This window comes from Parasteatoda tepidariorum, chromosome 5, assembly GCF_982258835.1.
Source record: "Parasteatoda tepidariorum strain Cologne lab strain chromosome 5, Ptep-v5.0, whole genome shotgun sequence".
Taxonomy (NCBI): domain Eukaryota; kingdom Metazoa; phylum Arthropoda; class Arachnida; order Araneae; family Theridiidae; genus Parasteatoda; species Parasteatoda tepidariorum.
Window position 1 is genome coordinate 44,251,855 of NC_141759.1, and position 18,411 is coordinate 44,270,265.

At 28.7% G+C, this 18,411-nt stretch overlaps 1 protein-coding gene across 1 annotated transcript in view; it reads right to left on the bottom strand.

Annotated features, from left to right (window-relative positions):
• The window catches only part of LOC107452319 (potassium voltage-gated channel subfamily KQT member 1-like), a 380,328-nt gene extending 363,724 nt beyond the window's left edge, over positions 1 to 16,604 (bottom strand). The window contains exon 1 of the mRNA XM_087163791.1: positions 14,920 to 16,604. Coding sequence (XP_087019917.1) covers positions 14,920 to 15,296 — 377 coding nt within the window. The 5' untranslated portion in view covers positions 15,297 to 16,604. The remainder of the gene's footprint in view (positions 1 to 14,919) is intronic.
• Between the last annotated feature and the right edge of the window lie 1,807 nt (positions 16,605 to 18,411).

The following is an 18,411-nucleotide window of genomic DNA, read 5'->3' on the forward strand; positions in this document are numbered from 1 at the left end:
CGCAAATAATTCCCATTTAATCTATTCCATTTGCGTGCATTTTAATAGAAACTGTAAAACAAAATAACTGAAAATTCTACAGAAATAAAAAAACATACTTTTTTTCAGAAAAAAAATGTTGAAAGATAATACTAAAGATATTATACATGATTTCAATCAATCTTTTGTTATAAATTATTGGTAAGTTAAATTTCCAGACATTTTTATAAGGTTCGACTATTATTGTTTTAAATGTATCTCTTAAATATGAATTCAAATAGTTAAACTTTTAAGATAAAGACGGTATAAGATTTTTCTTAATAGCCAAACACTAGAACTGCCATGGCTCAAGGGACAGAGCACTGGCATATCCAATGAAGTGGCCCAGGCTTGAATCCCGGGTTTGATTTGTAAAGCAGCTTCAGCTTTCGGCTCCCAACTACCACAATCTTTACATAAGTAAAAAATAGCAGAGTTTTATGTTAAAATAGTATAGTTTTTTTTATTAAAAGAAGAGAATTTGTTTTAATAAAATAATAATATTTATCTACATAAAAAAGACAGGCATCTGTCTTTAAATAACAGTATTTTTCTGTGAAATAAATGGTTTTATTCTGAATCACCAGCTGGCATTTTTTTCTATACATTTAACAGATTTTTTTTTCGATGCGTCAGTATTCTATATTTATCCTTTACAGGTTCTTCTCCATCCAACTACTTAAAATTTCAATCCAAAACATTCAAATAAAAGGAATTTACTTCAAATGAACTCAAACATAAACTTTTAGCCAACTTATAAACTCACATAAAGTTTTGTACCTTATAGCTGACCTTGTTAATGCCTCAGCTCAGATTAAATCTTCTGTGAAGTAATAGTACAGATTAAATCTTATTTGAGTACCCTAGATTGTATCTAAAGTACTTTATTCTTTTTAAGCCATCTCTTTGATGCTGAGTCAGGTACAAAAGTGCTCTTGGAGTCTTCAAAATTGTGAAGTGCTTCCCAATAAGTGTAAGTTAAAGAGTTTATTTTTCTTTGATCCACCTATTAAACTTATCTCTCAAAAAACCAAGTATATCTTACTTTTTTTTATCTTTGATGTATTTATCAGAAACATGGATTGGATTTATAATTTTAAATGCTTTTTTTCGCGGTCAATGTTGTAAGTCAGTTTTAAGAACTTGTTTTGATCTTATTAAAGAAAAAAAAATTGCAGCAGAATTTTGAACGAATAAGTATAGCTTATCCTTAAGTTACAAAGCAACTAACAATTAATTTTTTTTATTAATCATAAAAATTAATTAGATTAAAACTCGAAAAATATGCATTATATTTTTGGTAATCTATGAAATTCATAGGTTATTCTATTTTCAGCCTTAATAGTTTCCTCTCTTTTCACCTTTATAAAAATTACAATCTTAAGTATTTACATAAAAAGAATTTACTTCAAATAAGCACAATAATTAACTTTAAAAAATTATAAATTCTATAAAACTTATAACTTTTTTTTATAAATGTAATTCAATTTTTTTAAAGATTAAGCTAAAAGTACTTTAATTTTTAAGCCGACTCTTTGATGTTCAATCAGGTAAAACCTTGAATTTTTAAAAATATCGAAGTGATATTCCAATAAATGCAAGCTAGAAAGTACAAAGTGCATCTTAATGTTTTTACCTTTGATGTATTTATGAACAACGTAGATAAGATATAAAATTTTATTCTTTTCGAAATAAAATTGTTTTAGAAAAAAACCTAAAAAGAAAATTAATAGAGTTACTATAATAGTTTAACAAACTAAGGAAATTAACTAAGTAAGTTAATAATTATACACTTTATTTGCACACACTATTGTCTGTTTTAGGAACTTGTTTATGATTAGAATATGACAATGTAAGAGCATTGCTTTTGCTATTTGAATAAATAAAAATAGCTCAACTATGAAGTTGTTAAGATTTTTTTTCTAATGCCCAACTGGTTAATGACCTAGGTCATGCAGGCACCTGAAGGGCAGATATGTTGGCCACTCTTTCAGAGGCACCATATTGGGTGGACAAACGTTGCTCCCACAGTAAGGACAGATAGTACAGAGAAGGAAAGGACATTCATCTCTTGCCCGGGATTCGAACCCAGAACCTTTCTGATGCAATTGCAGTTCCCTGAACCTTGCACTGGCCGGACAGCAGTTGTTAAGATTTTGAAAGATTTATTATGTAAGATATACTAATATAATTGAGATTCGAAGAAAAAGAGGCACTTTGAAAAGAGGAAAAGAGGCACATAAATTTGGTTATCTGTTTGTATTTCAGCATGTCTGTGAACAATTTTTCCCCATAGTTTCGTTATCTGTATCAGTTAACATATAAAAAATTAAATATAAATAAAATTCAACTTCAAACAGTTATTAGCAACAAAGTATCTTTGTATTCGGAAATTCTTAAAAATAACAGTCATTAAATTATAAACATCTCACATATTCATTTTTTTTTCTTTGCAATAATAAAAAATACATTAAAAATTATAAAGCTCAGTTCTTCTCATCGAGGTCATTTTTCATATTTATATTTTTTTTCTATTTTTTTGTACATTTTTATTATTTATTTAACATTAATTAATCCTTTTTGGCATAAAAATTTGGAAATGAAGTAGCGTTTAAAACGAAACAATAACCACTGCACTTGATCCTTTTATTCACAAATTTAACTTAATTTTTTGTTCAGTATTTTTAATTGCCTCGCAGTAAGTAGCAGACAGTGGATTCTACATTCTCCAAGCCAACGTATAGACTCCTGCAAGTGATGTCATCGTAGATAATTCGTAGCATTTGTCGATTCAGAAACCAATCAAGTTCGACACACTGGCGTGATTTCGTTCATAGAAATCTAATTAAATCCGATTTAAATCTCAGGATTGGAGATAATCACTTAACTTCTTCTCGAGTAGCAAGTAACCAATTATGTGTGCTTTATTCTATAAACTAATATTTTTGAATGCTCTTTTGTTTCATTTAATTTATTGTTATATATTTATTAAACTAAGTTTCTGAAATTAAAATGTCAGTGGTTATAATTTTAATTTTTTTAGTTATTATATTAGCTTAGAATGACCTCAAAAGTACATACCACCTTAAAATTTAAAAACTAAATTAATTCACTTTTAATAAATAAATTAAATAGCAAAATACTGCTTGTTTATTAAATAAAAGGAGAATTTGCATCCATACAATCATAAGTTAACTTAGATTAACATAAGTTAACATAGAGGAAATCTAATTCTTCTTCTGTCTGAATTAAATAATATTTTTTGCTTCCTATCAATCAAATAGCATTATAATTAAATTCGGAATCAATATCCACCTAACTTTGCTCACTTACCCTCCACGATTGTTATTCAAACAGTTTTTTACTTGTGACGACAAACAAATTGTTGCATCAAAACTAAAAAAAATTTTCAATAAAAAATCTAAAAACCCTTTATTGCATTAGCACGTGTCTTGTTCTACAGATTTAATTTTCAATTTTATAATAACTCAATAATTTATATTTATTACAATGACAATTTTAACCGCAAACTTATTTTTGAAATTCTTGTTTAATTTTTTGTTACGATAAAAACTCATTTCGCCAACTAAGTTACCTAGCAATATTGTGATTAATTCTCAAAATTCAAATTCTCAAACGCATTCAAATTTATTTGTATAAATTTATCTAGATTCTTATTCTGACCTCCTTTATTGATTAACGCCATATGATTATATTAGCGTGCTATTTTAATGCTCAATGAAAAGGAACAAAATAGTAAAATATAATAAGTTAACAATGGCAAAATATTTTAAATACTTAATTTACAAAACGATAATATCTCAAATTTCTTTTTCTAAAATGCATCCAAATTCTAATTTTTAAATTCTTTATTTATAAACAGATTTAAGTGTGGCAGATTTAACAATGGCAAAATATTTTAAATACTTAATTTACAAAACGATAATATCTCAAATTTCTTTTTCTAAAATACATCCAGATTCTAATTCGTAAATTCTTTATTTATAAACAGATTTTAGTGTTCAACGAAGATATACGAAACAGTAAAATGGAATAAGTTAACAATGGCTAAATATTTCACATACTTAATTCACAAAACGATAATATCTCAAATTTCTTTTTCTAAAATGCATCCAGATTCAAATTTGTAAATTCTTTATTTATAAACAGATTTTAGTGTTCAATGAAAATTACGAAACAGTAAAATATAATAAGTTAACAATGGCGAAATATTTTAAGTACTTAATTAAGCAAAACGATAATATCTCAACTTTCTTTTTCTAAAATGCATCCAGATTCTAATTTGTAAATTTTTTATTTATAAACAGATTTCAGTGTTCAATGAAGATATACGAAACAGTAAAATATAATAATTTAACAATGGCAAAATATTTTAAATACTTAATTCACAAAAAGACAATATCTCAAATTTCTTTTTCTAAAATGCATCCAGATTCTAATTTGTAAATTCTCTATTCATAAACAGATTTTAGTCTTCAATGAAGATATACTAAACAGTAAAATATAATAATTTAACAATGGCAAAATATTTTAAATACTTAATTTACAAAACGATAATATCTCAAATTTCTTTTTCTAAAATACATCCAGATTCTAATTCGTAAATTCTTTATTTATAAACAGATTTTAGTGTTCAACGAAGATATACGAAACAGTAAAATGTAATAAGTTAACAATGGCAAAATATTTTAAATACTTAATTCACAAAAAGATAATATCTCAAATTTCTTTTTCTAAAATGCATCCAGATTCAAATTTGTAAATTCTTTATTTATAAACAGATTTTAGTGTTCACTGAAAATTACGAAACAGTAAAATATAATACGTTAACAATGGCGAAATATTTTAAGTACTTAATTAAGCAAAACGATAATATCTCAACTTTCTTTTTCTAAAATGCATCCAGATTCCAATTTGTAAATTCTTTATTTATAAACAGATTTTAGTGTTCAATGAAAATATTCGAAACAGTAAAATATAATTTAACAATTGCAAAATGTTTTAGAAACTTAATTTTCAAAATTATAATATCTCAAATTTCTTTTTCTGAAATTCATCCAGACTCCAATTTGTAAATTCTTTATTTATAAACAGATTTTAGTGTTCAATGAAAATTATGAAACAGTAAAATATAATAAGTTAACATAAGTTAACAATGGCGAAATGTTTTAAGTACTTAATTAAGCAAAACGATAATATCTCAACTTTCGTTTTCTAAAATGCATCTAGATTCAAATTTGTAAATTCTTTATTTATAAACAGATTTTAGTGTTCAATGAAAATTACGAAACAGTAAAATATAATAAGTTAACAATGGCGAAATATTTTAAGTACTTAATAACGATACGATGCAAAACGATAATATCTCAACTTTCTTTTTCTAAAATGCATCCAGATTCAAATTTGTAAATTCTTTATTTATAAACAGATTTTCATGTTCAATGAGAAAGCGCGATGCACTAAAATTTAATAATATAACAACGACAAAATACACGAAATATATAGTTCTCAAAAAATTAATCTTTCGAAATCATTTTCTTTAACGACATGTGTATTTTTATTTATACATCTTCATTCATGTATGTATACAATACCTACTTTCTATTTTACATGTTTAGGATTAGCGTGTGAAGATTCATTATGTCCTAAAACTCTCACATTTGAGTGACAGTGTTGATAGAATGCGTTGTCTGACTCAAAGAATAATATACCTCCTCCAACTTCAGTTAAATTTAGAATAGAAGGATTTCATTTTAAAGCACGACTTGTTTCCAGACAGAGATAGGGTTGGCGAAGTGCGAAAGGTGAAATGAATATCATAAACACACGGAGACTTCTGACTCTTTGAGTATTCAATTAACTAAGACAAATTAAATGAAACGCTGTATTCCATTTTACTCCCTCGACTCAAGAGCAGAGAAATGTCAAGTCGAAACCTTTTGTTAAAGGAATAACAACTGTTTTAAATTGTTACAAAAGCGGTCAATTATTTTTTTTTCTAAATAAATGTACATTTTGTAGAAAATGTGCTCATTAAGAAATATAAATATTTTAATGAAATATTCGTTTAAACATAAATTATTTACTTAAATTAATTAAAATAAATTAATTACATATTTCAGCGTAATTATATTTTTTTTAAAGTGAAATATTTGAAAAGGAATTTAATCCTTTTTCAAAAATATACGCAATAAATTTTATTAATTTGGCAGTTTGCTTATTATTTTGAGAAAAAAAGGGAATAATTTAGATAAACAGATTAATTTTCTTGGTAAATAATGTTTTGAAATACTAGAAACATATTGTTTTTTCAGACATTTTGTTTCAAGAATGAGAATTAAACTAATTTGTTACAAATATCTTTATTTCTTTTCGCATGGATGTTTCTTTTTTGGGAAAAATTTACTTATTTTAAAATTATATACTTATTTAAAAAGCAAGTATAATTAAATATATAAATATGTTTCATTAAATATACGTAAATATTTCAACTTTATTATTTTAGATGATTTTATTTTTTCCCAAATATTGTTTGTTTTTTTTTCAATTCCCTTACGTTGAAATCTGATTGGAAATTAATTTTTCGGAAAAATTCTGAAGGAATTATTCGATGAGTTCGTGTTAAACGTGACCGTTGTATTTTATTTTATAACCATCGTTGTATACCCGATCTAGTTTTTTGGGTTTACGATTACCTATGTTCAACTCCATAGCGCTGTAAATTTGAACCCCATCTAGAAGACAAGGGAACTCCTAGATCAAGTATTGGAAGAAATTTGCCGTCTTGGAAGACTTTTCGATGGAACTAATCTACTTTGCGTTACATGGTGAAGAAAACAACGAAAACCTCCCACAGTTAGCCTGAAGGCAAGGGAACGCTGACCTTGGTTCCATCTACCACTGGGGATATTTCACGTCAGCATTGTGGTCGGTACGAGCCGGGTGCGGAATTCGAATCAACCTGCCATCGCTGGGATTCAAACCCAGTTCACCTCATTCGAAGGCAAGCACTCAATCCCTTTATCCACCACGGCTCGTAATCGTTGTGTATTTATATTCCATATATTAACCGGCGTTGAAAAGCCCACCCAATTATGAGATTATAACTACCAATGCTCAACTCCGTAGTCTTGAAATTTTGAAGCCAGTCCAGAAAACTTGGGAACTCCTGTATCAAGTATTAGGAGAAATTTGTCATCGTGGGGGACTTCTTGAATGAACTAAACTGTATTTGTGTTGCATGGAAAGGAAAACCAAGAAAACCTTCCACGGTTAGCCTGACGGCAAGGGGACTCTATCCCGAGATCTGTCTACCACTGAGGATATTTTACATCAGCAGTGTGGCCTGTGCTAACAGGTAGTGGAATTCGTATTGATTAACCATCGCTGGAATGCTAACCCGGTTCACCTCATTGGAAGGCGAATGCTCTATTTCCTGAACCTCGACGGCTCCACTAACCATTGTATTGTAACACAGAGATATTTTTCACAGACTATTTTAATAGACTATTTCACAGACTATTTTAAATAATCACACCCGTCTACAGATAGATGGAAATAAAGTAAAGAAAATACAAACAAAATAAACAAAAAATAGAAATAAAAAATAATGTATCCAAATATGCATTAAATTTTACTAGCTTTAAATCTAAAAAAGATTTTGAGTATTCTATATTAAAATATTATGAAAATAAATAAATAGAAAATACAAATAATTTGATGCGTTTGAGGTTGAGTCATGAAATTTCAATAACTGCTTTTAAATATTTTGTTTCTAAAAAAATACAGCTACCGCAAGGAAATGTAAATAATGAAATGAATTTTATGTCAAAATTTAAATCTGTGCATTCTCGGAAGCCTTTTAAGGTTTTTGTTGCACGAGGCTTCAAGACGCAGCAAAAAGCTGAAAGTAATCAGCAGCAGAAAAAAAATAAATGAAAAAGTTCTTTTTTATTCTCAGAACAACACAGAATAACTAAAAAAACTGGGTTTTTTTCTTCTGAATTCCGAGCGAATAAATTTTCTTGGAGAAGATTTGTCAAATAAAGATTTTTCTTGTTTTTTTTATATACTAAGCTAATTTTTAGCTAAAATTTATTTTCTTTAAGGCAAAGAAAATCTTAGAAGGCTAGTAACCTATAGGCTAGGTTTTGCATTAGATAAAATTTTAAAAGTAGGATTAAAATACTCTGAGTCTTAGAAAATAGTTTTGTATGAATACATTTACATTTAAATTCATTCTTTACATTTAAATTCACTTTCAAAAATAATTCTAAAACTTTTCTTCAAATTTCTTAAACATAAAAAGGTTAATAAATCAAATTTCTCGTTTTCATCGGCTTTCCGAACAGTAATATCTCAGATTCAGATAAAACTAATGTCGGATTTTAGTTTTGCTAATGTACAGATTTTCCTTTAAAAGAATTGAAGAAACAATTTCTCAGATAAAACTTATTTAGAAAAATGTAGCAAGAATCCATTTTTTGCGGATTTCAGATAATTTAAACACATTCAGATATTTTTTTTTAAAAAAAAATTAAGTTATGACTATAAGGGTAAAAAAAATCCAATACAAGTAAAAAATTTGCAACAGCTTTATTATTACTATTATTATTACGATTTGATTTATCGCAGAATTGTCACAAAATAAATCTCTGTAAGTCTTAAATTAATTCAAAATAACGGTACAGCTTGTTGTCATAACAATTACTGGTAACAGAGCTTGCCTGTTTCAAGCAATAGCATGAATATATAGTACGATACTCAAATTATGGCTAGTGAGGTGCGTGAGGAAGTAGTACAGCAAGTTATGGAGCACTGGAATGAGTTTTCTGTCTTATCTCACCGCAAAAATGAAAATAACTTTAATATTTACGTTGCGTACTATGCTAAAATGTAAGGAACTCATACTTATGATGGTTTGTGTGATATAATGGCCGCCGGGCTGTTATTAAATTATTACTAAAATTCAATATATAACAAACTTTGACAATTTCATGGAGATCTCTTGAAAATAGTTAAAATTGAAAACAAACTATTTTCGCTTGAGCAAAACTACGAGCTATAGCTGGACGGTAAAAAATACATAATTTATACACGTTATTTTTCTTTTATAACCGTCGTTGAACAGCCGGCCCAATTTTTGGGTTTCCTACAACTAATGCTCAACTCCGTAGCCTTGTAATTTGAACCCAATCCAGAAGACAAAGGAACCCCTAGATCAAGTATTGGGTGAAATTTGCCTTCGTGGAGGACTTTTTGATGGAACTAATCCACATTTGCGTTACATGGAGAGGAAGACCACGAGAACCTCCCATGGTTAGCCTCACGGCAAAGGGACTCTAACCCATGATCCGTCTATCACTAAGGATATTTCACATCAGCACTGTGGTCGGTGCACGTTGGATGCGGAATTCGTATCGACTGGGATTCGAACCCGGCTCGCCGCATTGGAAAGTGAGCACTCGTGAGAACGGTAGTTCGAAACCCTCCGGCCGAAGACTCCTCGCGTAGTAAATGGTGACTGATACACATTAAATCCGTCTGGTCACAAAGTTCTCCTTGTTCCCATATAGTATCTATGTTTTACAGGATGACCAATTTTCTGACCAAAAGCCGCTAGTACAGTGGTAATAAGCCCCTCTCATAGGTGCCAACTAATAGAGTCGTTGAGAAAATTTTTGCTTAGTGTCAAGAACATACATATTTAAACGAGTAAATCCTAATTTTGAAAGTTAAACCTTAAATTGCTTTACCTACTATAGTAAGTTAAATGTTTGAAGAGGGTTTGAAATTAACGGTGGTTCGTTGGTTCTGGGTCATTAAAATTCAATCCGGATAACCTTAAAATTAATAATTATTAATCCCCTCATGAGGCAACCGTTGTAAAAGAATGGTTTGTCATTTTAGTTTTTTTTATTTTCAGTTTCATAATTTGGTGGGTTTTTTTGTCACAAAATAATGTATCTCATTATTCTCTAGATTATATATTTTTTATTTAAAATCATTTTATTAACATTTTTAAAGAAAAAATGTTTAAGAAAGACACGTAAACGGACCTGTGAAAATGTTGTATTGACTCTAGTAATAACTTTAAATTACTGATCCTTTGGACCACTGATTAAATATTTTTAATTTCTTTTCCTGGTGCTAACATATGTAATTTAAAATGAAGCAAAGCAACGAGAATAGAGCACAAACGCTTAGAAGTGGACATACTTAATAGAACCATAATTTAAGCTGATCCCTCATCAGTGTCGACACAAGAAATAAAAAAAAAGTATTTAAAATTAATAAATTTAAATAACTTGATTGCAACTAAGGAGTAAATCAATTTAAAGTTGCATAATAGTAGTTGAGTAAGATACGCTGAATAACAAAACATCTTTCAATAAGTTTTATCTGTTTATTTATTTACTTATTGTTATTCTTTAAATTTGTATCTTGGAAACAATCCAACATATTTTTTTTTCTTCTTGTAAATACATTCAAATGCATAATGCAAAACAGAAGAAGTGAAAATGTTAAATAAAGATCAAAGGAAGCGATTACTAGAGTACAAATAAATCTAACAACTTTTTTACGGCATGCTGAGAGTTCTTTAACAAAACAGCATGATTTCTTACAGTTCGAGCAAAGAAAAACACATTTTCTATTGTTGAAATTCTCTCTCACCATTTTACCCGTGTTGAAGGAAACTTTACTATTTTTAGAAACTCTTAAGTGGGAAATATAAACTTTAGCATTTATTTAAAACAAAATGAATTATAAACAGAAACAAAATCATCAAACCAAACTATGTTTATTATAACAAAAAAAAATTCAATTTCTTGATTATAAAAAAAAACTGAAAAATACTTTTTTTCTAAAAAGCGGAAAAGTTTGTAATCATAACTATAGCTAAAATCGTAAGAGGTAACTATCGAAAGATGTTTCTGAATACTCATAGTTTTCTATTTATTGACGAAATGGTTAAACTTTCTAATGATTTTGTATTGAAAAACAATTTTTGATTTTTAACTTGGCAACAGTCTGATATCATTTATATCTTCAATTTTTGGATTGATTTTTTGTGAAATTTAACACAGTTCTATTGATAAAAAAATAACGAAATATCTAGGATAAGTTTTTTTGGTATTTTGCGTTCCGTACTTTACATTTAAAACATCAACTGCAGTAATTTTTGTATTGCTATTTGTGCAATAAATATAAAAATATTTATATCATATATATATATATATATATATATATATATATATATATATATATATATATATATATATATATATATATATATATATATATATATATATATACTCACAGAAGGCTAATAAAAGTTCACATTTTACAAAATACGTCGGATCAAATGATTGTTTGGACACAATAATCTAGATAAAATTAATTCATCAAATATTTAACATTTGATCTAGTTTTATCTAGATAATTGAACTAATTTACTACGCTTCTACCAGGTAACTTCAGCACAAGCTTCAGAACCTCACAATTTTCAGCAACACAAGCATAATAGACAATGATTGTAAAATTTACGCATTGTCTATAAAAATCGAATAAGGAATGTCGTAACAAAAATGAATATTGATAGTATCGTTGCTTTTGTTATTTTTCTATTATTGAATTTTGTTACATTGCTTTGTTATTTTTATCTTATTGAGTTTTGATTTATACCTATTTATTAATTTTCTGATAATTACTGATTGTTATCACATTATTACTGATCATTTGATCATATTCTCTGTCTTTCTCTCACTCTTTCTCAGCAATTTTTAATCCCTTAAAAAAACAAGATGAAGAGACAGAAACAATAACCAACGCCCGACTGTTGTATCGTACTGCATGTTTTTTGCTACCACACTGTAAAATACTCCGGATCAAATTACGGTAAAAAGTCCTGGCACCCTAAGGGCAGCATCCGTAAAGTCTATTATACCATGAAACCCATTTTTACTCTAAAATTTTATAGTGTGATTTTTACAGTAATGTTTAGTTAATTGCACAGGTATTTTACAATAAATGTTACGGTAAAATTTACGGCATATAAGTTTTTTTTTGTTTCGTAAAATTCCGTAAAACAGTAAGAATTTACTTTACTGTAAAAAGTACTGGCAGTCTAAATGCTGATATTTTTTTGACCGTAATTTGATCTGGTAGTTTTTACAGAGCAGGCTCATTGGGGATAGAATAATCTGTTTTATAAAACAATTGCGTTTGCTATATTTTTGGGAAATTATTTAAATTGACATGGTATTAGAACATTTGAAGTACAGTATGATCACTGCCTTTTATATAAAAGACAACCATGCACATTAGAAAGAGAAAAAATTTTATTTATTTTTTTCTATGTTTTTTTGTAATTTTATGTTCTTTTTTGTATATGTCTGCTATTTTATGTAGTTTTTTCTGTTTCACATATCCATAAATAATTTATATATTCCTGTAGTTCATATTAAAATAATTTAAAAAATATTAATTCTGAAAGTATTATAAATTCTTAAAAAGTTTCATAGCATCTAAAGCTTTGCAATTTCTATTAAATTGCTCATACTACAATAATTATGTATTTACAGTACATACATCCTACAATTATTGGTTATTATTTACACATATGAAGCACTATACACAGAAGCAAGATAAGCTAGGGTTTGTAGCATTCCTGGGATAAATTCAGTATTTGCCGCTTCCTCCTAACATAATGTGAAATTTAAGGTACCATGCTTTTCGAGATCATTTATTAACGATCGACGATCAGATTATTTATTACGTTTCTTAACGTTGTAGATCATTCAGATTACTTAAAAAAACAGAAAATCCCTGCAAATGGCGTAGAACTGTAAAATGTATTTTAAATAAGATTTTGCAAACCTTAATGGTGTTTTTTTTATTAAAAGAAAAACTCAATTTGATGACTTTCTAAATCATTATTCGTTTTGGCTAAAAATTTGAATATTATGCATGTTACTAAGTAGTTTCCAATAAATTCGAGATATATTTCATCACAAACATAGTTTATTTTACTAAAACGATAAGAATTAATACGATACGGTGGCATTTAACTTAATAATTTTAAAATTAACCATACTTACAATGTCACTACAACAATAAGACGTCCCGCAAATTTTTTTAAGTAAATTAAATGAAGAATTTAAAAAGTTATAGGGCCTGTAATTATCAAAGGAAGAAAGGTGGCATTTAAAAGAGAAAATATTTTATTCTGGAATTCATTTCTAAATATGCTGCATGAGTTTGGTACCCCTCTGAAGCTACGCACGAGGGTAGATGTCCCCCTTTATTCACATCCTGTTACGCCACTGATTACACAATATGCGCCATAATTACACATTTAATGTATATTTTCAGAATAAGCCTCAATGGCTAAGGGATTAGAGCTCCCACACCCAATTCACGCTTGTAGTTTGTATCATTGCAATCCAGGTTCAAATAGGAGAGACAACTGGTTGATACAAATTATATTTCCAACTACAGTGCTGAAATATTATATTCTTAGTAACAGATGGATCATGGGATAGAATATTTTTTCTGTCAGGCTAACCATGAGAAACCTCAGTGGTTTTCTTCTCCATGTAACGCAAATGCGGGTTAGTTCCATTTAAAAGTCTTTCACATAGGCTAGTTGGTCCCATTGCTTGATTGAAAAATTCCCTTGTCGCATGGATTGAATTCAAAATTACAAGATTAAAGAGTTATGCAGTGATAGTCGTAAATCCAAAAATGGGTCATCTGCTTTTCACCACTAATAAAATAAAAAATAAAAGTTTGAATCCGTGTAATAATCAAACTCACTAAATGATTCGAATTTTAGGCCACAGATTAATGTTTAAGCCAGGAAAACAGAAAGAATATCAAAGCTAGCGAAAATTACCCTAGAAAGGGGGAGGGCAGTTTGATGACATGCAGGAACAGAGAATCACCGCCAAGCTTCATCAAGTTCTCAATCCACACTTTGCTCACTAGTGGTTTTTTAAATTACGATATAGTTTTTGTATTTTCCTTGCATAAATATTAGTTTGCGATTCCTAATGTGAAATCTTTAGCGACTTAATTTTCGATAAAGAATCTAAAATACGTGTAAAGGGTGATTATATGCCAATTATCGTTATGTCATTATATACATTAAGGCTTCAATTTTTTTCATTACAGAAGATTCTATAAATATAGCTTCTTTCGAACAAAAATTTTGCAAACCAATATTTTCTGTAGTAAAAATATTATAATTAAAATTTTATAAAGCTTGAAACACATTTACTGACAAGCTTTATTTCATCTTAAGATAACATTTTATATTGATAAAAAAAAAACAATAGTTACGACGATTCGGGAAAACCAAATGATTTTATAAATTCTGTTTAGTTTTGAATATAATATGATATAATGTAACACTACTTCTTATATGATATAATGTAGTGATATATGATATTATTTAACATCTGCTTTCATATACACCTTGTGTTAAAAATTATTCAACAACAGTAGATTTTGAAATCTAATGGCCAAATTTTAACTTATTTTTTATTCAAAATTCTATTTCTGAGTTTTTTCATTTCCTTTTAACAATACACAGCAATATTCTAATGTTAAAGAATAAATAAATTCAGTAGGTGAATTCTTATTTTTCAAATGTTGATGCGTATGAAAAATAATTAGGTGAATTCTGGTGATTTCACAAACACAACCTAATGTTACAATGTATGAAATCTCGGTAGTTTAGTTTTAGTGAATTTTCTGACATAGCCTATTACTAGAGTAGAGGAAAAAATGAACATAGCCTATTACTAGGTGAACTTTTTTTTTGAAACTGTAATAAAAAAAATAATGAATAAATTAAAAAAATTAAAATGTACTCACACGATCATATGATACGAAATGGCTTTCCAACCACGAGGCCTTTCCAAAAAATTGTTCACTTGAAACCGAAGTTTCCTATAGCGAGGATCTCTGTGTCTTTGTCGAGGGTTCATTGGTTTACCCCTTAAACTGAGTCTGGGGTGCACTAATCTATTGCCCCCTCTTCGACACAAGCCCCTTTTTAGGGGACCTTCTTGAGACGCTCCTCTGGAGACAGTGGTTGGTGAAATTGTAATTGCTGTATTTGCTGTTTTTCCATTCAATCCAGATGATTGCTGTTCTATGACAGTCAATGGTGTCGCGTGGATTATCGATGAACTGAGTTGGTGAGATGCTTGTTCTTCTTGCTTATCCTGATGAGTTTTAGAACGCCACATGAGAGGATTTTAAATATTCCATCAAATATTTAAATATTCACAGTTCGATTGAACGCAATAAATACATGTGTATGACAATGTATCTCAACTTACAACAAAATTCACACCATTTGGTTTCTAATAAACTACTTAACTTTTATTCTACAGATTTTACCATTATATATTATATCGCTTGCTTAATTTAGGATAACTTTCACCGCATCTTGCGCTTAATATCAGATTAAATAATCACATTAAACGAAATTCGAACAAATTCCCCAACAACTAAAATTCTATCATGGAGCTTTAAAAATAAATATCTCAATAACTTCCTACTCTTTTTTTTTGTCAGTTAAGGTTTTGGTTTACCTAAATATAGTTCCTAGAATATGATAGTTAACTTTTATAGAAATATATATTTTTTGTGAGTTTTAAAACTATATTTGTGAATTCTTCGTAAGTGATTGTTTATACATGAAATGTTCGATAATTTAAAACGTTTTTTTCTCGTTAGTGCTTTTGGAAAATTACTTCTTATGAGATTTGTGCAAATAATAAAGCAGCTACTTTTATGTTAAGAATAATATTGTGATATTTGTAAATTCCAATAAATCACAGAAGTTTCTAATTTAATATATATATCTAATGTGTTTTGCTAATGTATTCCATAAGGCAACTTTACTGTGTGCAGCAATAAGTGAAATTTTTAAAAAATACCCTGAAAATGGCAAAAACTTTACAATAAAGTAAGACTTTGGTCCGTTATAACCAGCAAAAAGCTCATTATGCAGAATAAAATATATGATATGAAATATAGCACAGTAGCTAATTGCAGTAGCTATTATTAACAAGTGCTTTTAAGTAAATATTTAATTTTTCTAACGTTGAAATATATTTATAGTTTTTTTACTATGATAGCATTTTTAATTCTTCATTTATTTAAAATTAAGCAAACGATATATTTAAATCAAAATTTCTTAACATCAATATTGTAACGCTATATTATTTGGATTTGTTAGTTTAGCGTTCTCTGTTAAAGTTATAAATTTTCGGGCTTGTCTTTTGAGTTGTAAGCTCTAAATTGGTTCCAAGTACGGATCTAAATTTCATTTCCAATGCCCTAAGGTCATAATCTTCTTTTATAAAATTTTAAGAATACTTTTAGTGTTTTTTTTTGTACTAACCTAACGTAGACTAAATAAATCTTATTCTTAAATCTGTTTTTGTACTTAATTTATAAACTTGATGTATCTATATATTATTAAAGAAAGTGACTTATATCGACTTTTTATCAGTACTATCTAAACTTTTAACCGCCAAAAAAATAAATCGTCTGCGATTATATTTAATTTCAATCCAACTTCAAACGATTATTCCCATTTAAATTTAAAGAAAATATCATCTGCGATTATAATCGAACAATTCGATCCAGCTTCATAGTACATTTATAGTTACTTGCTTCACATAATTCTATTAATCCTCTTGCATTTTTAAGAAAAGCGAAATAAATCCTTTTTCTGTATCCATAAACAAATAATGCAATCTTCAAATACATTTCAGGCCAATATACTCGAAGATATTCTCATTTTTTTCCCGAACGAACAAGTAAAAAAAAAATATCCGACTAAAAATAGCTCCGACTTAAATAATTGAAGTGAAAATATACACATAGACAGTTAAAACACTGATACTATTCTACTTCGCGCTAGCGACAAACACTGGTTGTCGTTTATCCGCGGCTTCTTGTTCATAAGCATTCGGCAGATGGCATCACCTCCACATCGCCATCTGGTGGAAGATTTGCCCGCTTGTTGCATTTGTGTGAGAAACGATGTTTAACAAAATGAAGTAGTTTTTGTGGTATGATGATGAGTCGATAGAAGGTAAGGAGGGTTCTCCAAAGTAGAAGGGGGCTCCGATAATGAGCTTGCTATTTTGATTCTGAAGCTCTCGTTAAACTGATGCGTGGGATTATTTTTCACACGAACTATCTGCCTTATTGAAGCTATTAAGAGGCAAATAATATATTAATTAAAAAAATGGAATGCATGAAAATAAAGAAGAGCAGAAATTTAAAAAAAAATGCTTGTTATGAAAGATATATTATGAATTTAAAAAAATAATAATAATTGAATTAAGTGATCATCATGATCAACACAAATAATTAAAATAAATATTTTTCTCTCGAGACTTGTAATTACCTAAGAATAGACTTCTCAATTAAATCATTCAATTAGAGTTGGGAAAAGCGAATCAAAGTGATTCGAATCAATAGGATTAGTTCATATTGGTAATTCGAATCTCTGCTTCAAATAAATGACTCCAGTTATTTATTGATTCGAATTAATTATTGATTAAGTGTTTCGAATCTTGATTCGAAACAGTATGTGATGTATGAGATAAAAATTATGTTTCTATAATAAAACTAAAATTGCGAATATTTTTTTATTTTTTATTATCTATTTGTCTCGAAATGTCTTTTGGCTGCGGCTTTAAATATTAAAGGCAGTTTTTCTGCGTTTTAATAATTTTATGGTAGCTCAGGGAGAAGAGCACTCATTGCCAATGAAGTAACACGGGCTTGAAATCTGGCGATGGCTTGACTTGTTGCTATGAGGTCTGCTACCGGCTCGCCCACCACAGTGTTGACGCAAAATATCTTCATTGGTAGATAGATCATGGAATAGAGTATCCTTGCCGTCAAGTTAACCGTTCGATGTTTTCCTCTCATTGTAATGCAAATGTGAGTTAATTCCATCAACAACAAAAATCCTCCATGAAGGCAAATTTCTCCCAATACTTGATCCAGGAGTTCCCTTGCTTTCTGGATTCGGTTCAAAATTACAAGGTTACGAAATTGAACAATGGTAGTCGTGAACTCAAAATTGGGTCGGCTGTTCAACGACGGTTATAAAATAAAGAATAAAATGACCTTATGGTAAGGTTTTTAACCCTTTCGTTTTAACATTCTGTTCCTCCAAAATCACGCCACTAAATGGTGCGCCACGTCACGAAGCTTGCACATTATATGTAATGATTTTTAATTGTCTACCACTCTGTAACATATATAAGGCAGTAAATCTTCATTTATTTACATATCTTAACTATAATATGTATAGAAGAACCAACTTGCTCC